The 5,129-nt window shown below is 37.6% G+C and overlaps 1 protein-coding gene across 1 annotated transcript; it reads left to right on the top strand.

Annotated features, from left to right (window-relative positions):
- The first annotated feature begins 3,945 nt into the window (after positions 1-3,945).
- Positions 3,946-4,779, top strand: LOC104980715 (olfactory receptor 8B3-like). The gene has a single exon (XM_010829498.1). The coding sequence runs from the start codon at positions 3,946-3,948 to the stop codon at positions 4,777-4,779; it is 834 nt and encodes a 277-aa protein (XP_010827800.1).
- The last annotated feature ends 350 nt before the right edge of the window (positions 4,780-5,129 follow it).

Genomic DNA, 5,129 nt, shown 5'->3' with positions numbered 1-5,129 from the left:
TTTGCATGATATGCTCTACATGTAAGTTAAATAAGCAGGGTGACAATATACCAGGGTGACAAACAAGAAGCCTTGTCATTCTCCTTTCCCAATTTGGGTCCAGTCCATTGTTTCATGTCCAGTTCTAACTGTTGCTTCTTTTGACCTATATACAGGTTTCTTACAAGGCTGGCTAGGTGGTCTGGTATTTCCATCCCTTTAAGAATTTTTCACACTTTGTTGTCTAGTGTCTCTTATTAAATATCATAAGCATTTGTGAAGTTTCATGGGGTACTTATAGCCTCAATTAATATAATTAATAATTTTCTCTTTACATTGGATCTTTTTCCATAATGTTACATTATGTATCATACAGCCCCTTACCCAATTTAGTTTGATTAGTAGATTTAAATATTATACAATATTTTGGGAAGATTCTAAATAAGTAATATAGAAATATGTAAAGTTTCAAGGAAGCCAAAAGTTAACATTTCAAATAGCACAATCTTTATTTTGATTCATCAGAACTTTAGTGCCTGTTGGTCTTTTCCATCTCTCTGTCTTAGGCATTGCCATGCAAAAAAATAAATCAATAAATCACATAATCATGACAACACAAGTCACTGTTTTGTGTGTGGAGGAACTCCTTTTTTATGAACAGTTTTTTGAGAGTTTGCTGCTTTGCTACTAGCAAGACAACCCTCTTTTATTATAGAGTAGTATTCTTAACCTTCTTTCCAATATATATAAGCAATGTGTGTAAATATAGACATATATTTTTTATTTTTCACAGGCAAACACACATATCTATAAAATAAGTTGAACTTCCCAAGACAAGTAAAAATTGACAAGTAAAAAAAAATTAAAACAAAAAGACAAGTAAAAAGTAAAAATTCTCCAGTTTTTTTTTTAGATTTTTGAGAAGCTTAAAATTTTTACAAAGGTTAATCTGCACAAAATAAATATATCAATCAAAATGGTACGTTCATGGCTTCTCATCAAAGATAAAATAGACTCAATTTCTTCCTTAGTTACAACGAAGGATTAATCATAATTTTGAGAATTATACTTTTAATTGATGCTTGAATTTTCAAATGGGTAATGGAGAACCATTGAAAGCATTGAACTAGGGAGGGACAGAGCTGTGATCTCAGATCTCATTGTTTAGGGATAAATAGGAGTATCTTGGAAAATACTAAAATTATCACTAGGAAGCACTATAGTTCAAAATTACAGTAGTTCAGCTTAAACACAAAAAGCCAGAAGTTGTGTCGTGGATGAGGTACATGGGTGGAGGTCATTATGGTTTTAGATGCTATGGTTTAGCATTTGGAAAATGGTGAATACATTCTTGGACAAAAACAAGAAGATCATCAGAAATATTTAAAAAGCTCCTTCCATGTCCTCTACATTGTGCTTAGATCTAGGAGCCAAACAGTAAACAAGATAGGAAAAATATTTTTCCTTATAGAATTTAGAGTTTATTAAAAGATGCTTACTCCTTGGAAGAAAAGTTATGACCAACCTAGATAGCATATTCAAAAGCAGAGATATTACTTTGCCAACAAAGGTCCATGTAGTCAAGGCTCTGGTTTTTCCTGTGGCCATATATGTATGCGAGAGTTGGATTGTGAAGAAAGCTGAGCACCGAAGAATTGATGCTTTGAACTGTGATGTTGGAGAAGACTCTTGAGAATCCCTTGGACTGCAAGGAGATCCAACCAGTCCATTCTAAAGGAGATCAGCCCTGGGTGTTCTTTGGAAGGAATGATGCTAAAGCTGAAACTCCAGTACTTTGGCCACCTCATGCGAAGAGTTGACTCATGGGAAAAGACTCTGATGCTGGGAAGGATTGGGGGCAGGAGGAGAAGGGGACAACAGAGGATGAGATGACTGGATGGCATCGCCGACTCAATGGACGTGAGTATGAGTGAACTCCAGGAGATGGTGATGGACAGGGAGGCCTGGTGTGCTGTGATTCATGGGGTCCCAAAGAGCTGGACACGACTGAGCAACTGAACTGAACTGAACTGAACTGAAGGAACACAGGTATTCAGGGGGAAAAAAAACTATGAGGTGTGTTATGATGGAGAATCCAGTAGAATTTATGAGAACATGAATGATGACAGCTGATATGTATTGACTATTTACCATATGCCAGGAACTGACTCATCCATTTTAATTAGACATTTTTCATTTAACTCAGCAGCACGATAAAAGAGATACCATTTTTACCTTCCAATTTTACAACTTTTAACTGAAAGATTAAATAAATTACCCAAAGAATTATAGGTTGTAAGTAAATTAAGATTCACAATGCTCTCTTTAGCTCCATAGTCCCTACTCATTTCTATGATGAGAAGACATTGATAACTCCAATTACTGAAATGTTGCAGAAAATGACACAGTGAGAGAATCAGGTAGAAATTATAAGTTTTGTCTTTTATTTTTTTTTAAGTATAAGCTATACAAAGAATATTCAGTCGTGTCCAACTCTGTGCGACCCCATAGATGGCAGCCCACCAGGCTCCTCCGTCCCTGGGATTCTCCAGGCAAGAACACTGGAGTGGGTTGCCATTTCCTTTTCCAATGCACGAAACTGAAAATTGAAAGTAAAGTCGCTCAGTCGTGCCAGACTCCCAGCGACTCCATGGACTGCAGCCTACAAGGCTCCTCCGTCCATGGGATTTTCCAGGCAAGAGGACTGGAGTGGGTTGCAATTGCCCTCTCCTAGAAAGAATATACAACATTGCAAATTATTTCAGAGACATTTCATAGTGAGAAGAGCTGAGGTGAGTTACTGAAACATTTAAAAAATTTCTGATGAAGAAATACAGAAACCTGGAAATAGGAGCCTTACAGATGATATGTCCATTTGGGAAACTGGAATTAAAAGGGAATGAAGTCATGTAGAGGCTTTCTGTTCAGAGGTGAAGATAATGAAGAGATGGGAATTTACTGTGGATCTACATTGAGGGATGCACAATACCTAAAATGAAAAAGAGCAAAAGAGTGAGTCCCTAAGGAACTAAAGGCAGATCATAATCCAGCATATATAATTTTCATATTCCCTTTTATACATATGACCTACTCTGTAGGGAAAAGATTGAGAAGCTTCTAGCCTGTTTTTGCCAAGTGCATTCATCATTACCCTCACTGTGAATCCTCTGTGTCTAATCCAGTAGCAAGTGTGATAATTAAAAGGCTTTATTTTCTCTGCTGCTTGAAAGGACTGAAATAATTATCAGAAATCATAGTAGTGCAGAAAGACTTCTCAGGCATATGTCTAGGCTCGCACCTCTCAGGATAAAAGAAATCAAGCCTCAGGAATCTGAAATTGCATTTCCAGCCCCAACTGGGTAAAGACCAAGGATAAGGGAGACAGCCCTGAGGTTTTCTGAACTCAGGTGAATTTCTGAATTCAATTTATATACTTATTGGCTGTTTTGAAATGAAGGGACAGAGACTGAATGCATGCCCATTCTTTGTCATTTTGTGTAGATCTGAGACTTAGATGAAACTGGTGGAGGAATCTGTTAGAGGGTCATCAGAGAATGTTTAGAGACATTCTATGGCTCTATCGTGATCTATCCTTCTTGCCCTTTGTGTTTCCAGAAAATTATTTGCATATCACAGTACCGGCCTTAACTCTGAAGTGTGTCATTTCCTTTGCTGCATTTAGCTTATATAAGTCCACATCACTCTGTATCCTGATAAAGATAAAGGCAGATTCTGTGGGACCAGGTAGGACTAGTCTCTGACATTCCCAGTGTTTACCCTCCCTTGTAGATGAGACACTGTGGCAAGGGCTGAGTTGTTCTCTAATGGAACCCTTTCTCTTGTGTCCACAGATTCCCTTAAAGAAGAATGGCTCCTGGAAATGACTCTTTTGTGACTGAATTCATTCTGTTGGGATTAACAGACCAACCAGATCTCCAACTCCCCCTACTCTTTTTATTTCTAGGAATGTATATTGTCACTGTGCTGGGCAATCTGGGCTTGATAATCCTAATTGTGCTAAATTCACATCTGCACACCCCCATGTACTTTTTCCTCTTTAACTTGTCCTCTATAGACATCTGTTATTCTTCTGTGTTTACACCAAAAATGCTACTTAATTTCATATCAAAGAAGAATATTATTTCTTATACGGGGTGCATGACTCAGCTCTACTTTTACTGTTTTTTTGTCATCTCTGAATGCTATCTGTTGACATCAATGGCCTATGACCGCTATGTGGCCATCTGTAAGCCCCTTTTGTATAATGTTGTTATGTCCCCTAAAGTCTGTTCCAGCCTTATGCTTGGATCCTACTTGATGGCATTTTCTGGTGCCATGGTTCACACTGGATGCATGCTGAGACTGAATTTCTGTGATGCAAACACCATCAACCTTTTTTCCTGTGACATCCTCCCTCTGCTCCAGCTCTCCTGCACAAGTACCTATATCAATGAATTGGAAATGTTCATCATGGTGGGCATCAACATCATTGCACCCAGTTTCACAATCTTTGTCTCTTATGGTCTCATCCTGTCCAACATCCTCCATGTCAAGTCCACGGAGGGCAGGTCCAAAGCCTTCAGCACCTGCAGCTCCCACATCATTGCTATATCTCTGTTCTTTGGATCAGGGGCATTTATGTATCTCAAACCATCTTCTGCTGTGTCTATGAATGAGGGTAAAATCTCTTCTGTCTTTTATACCAATACTGTTCCCTTCCTCAACCCCTTAATTTACAGTGTGAGGAACAAAGATGTCAAACACGCGCTGAGAAAAACCCTGAGGAGGAGACAGTTTTGATTAGAAACTCACTGTGTGCATGAGTTACAGGACAGTGAGATCTGTTTAATTTTAGTGACAGCTTTCTTACTATATTCTTTCTCTTATCTTTTTTACCTAATACCATAAAGAAATTTGAGTCAGGCTTGAATAATTTATTTACATTTTTATATAAGTATTTGCTTTCCCCACTGTTTTCAAATTACATATCATCTCTATTTCCTGCTGAGTTATATCATTAAATAGTAAATATGTTATCTCTTTATTTTCCTTGTCATTTTAAAATTATTTTTTCACTGGGAAAAGATGAATACTCTCCAAATAATGCATTTCAAAACACTAGACAATTTTAGTTGAGCTATTTCAAATCC

The sequence above is a fragment of the Bison bison genome, unplaced genomic scaffold, assembly GCF_000754665.1.
Source record: "Bison bison bison isolate TAMUID 2011002044 unplaced genomic scaffold, Bison_UMD1.0 scf7180017864506, whole genome shotgun sequence".
Classification (NCBI taxonomy): domain Eukaryota; kingdom Metazoa; phylum Chordata; class Mammalia; order Artiodactyla; family Bovidae; genus Bison; species Bison bison.
The sequence above is the reverse complement of the archived record's forward strand: the minus strand, read 5'-3'. Positions and strand labels throughout refer to the sequence as shown.

Bases quoted from the DNA above. Each gene is read 5' to 3' on its own strand.
- LOC104980715 (XM_010829498.1), top strand. From the start codon at position 3,946: ATGTATATTGTCACTGTGCTGGGCAATCTGGGCTTGATAATCCTAATT.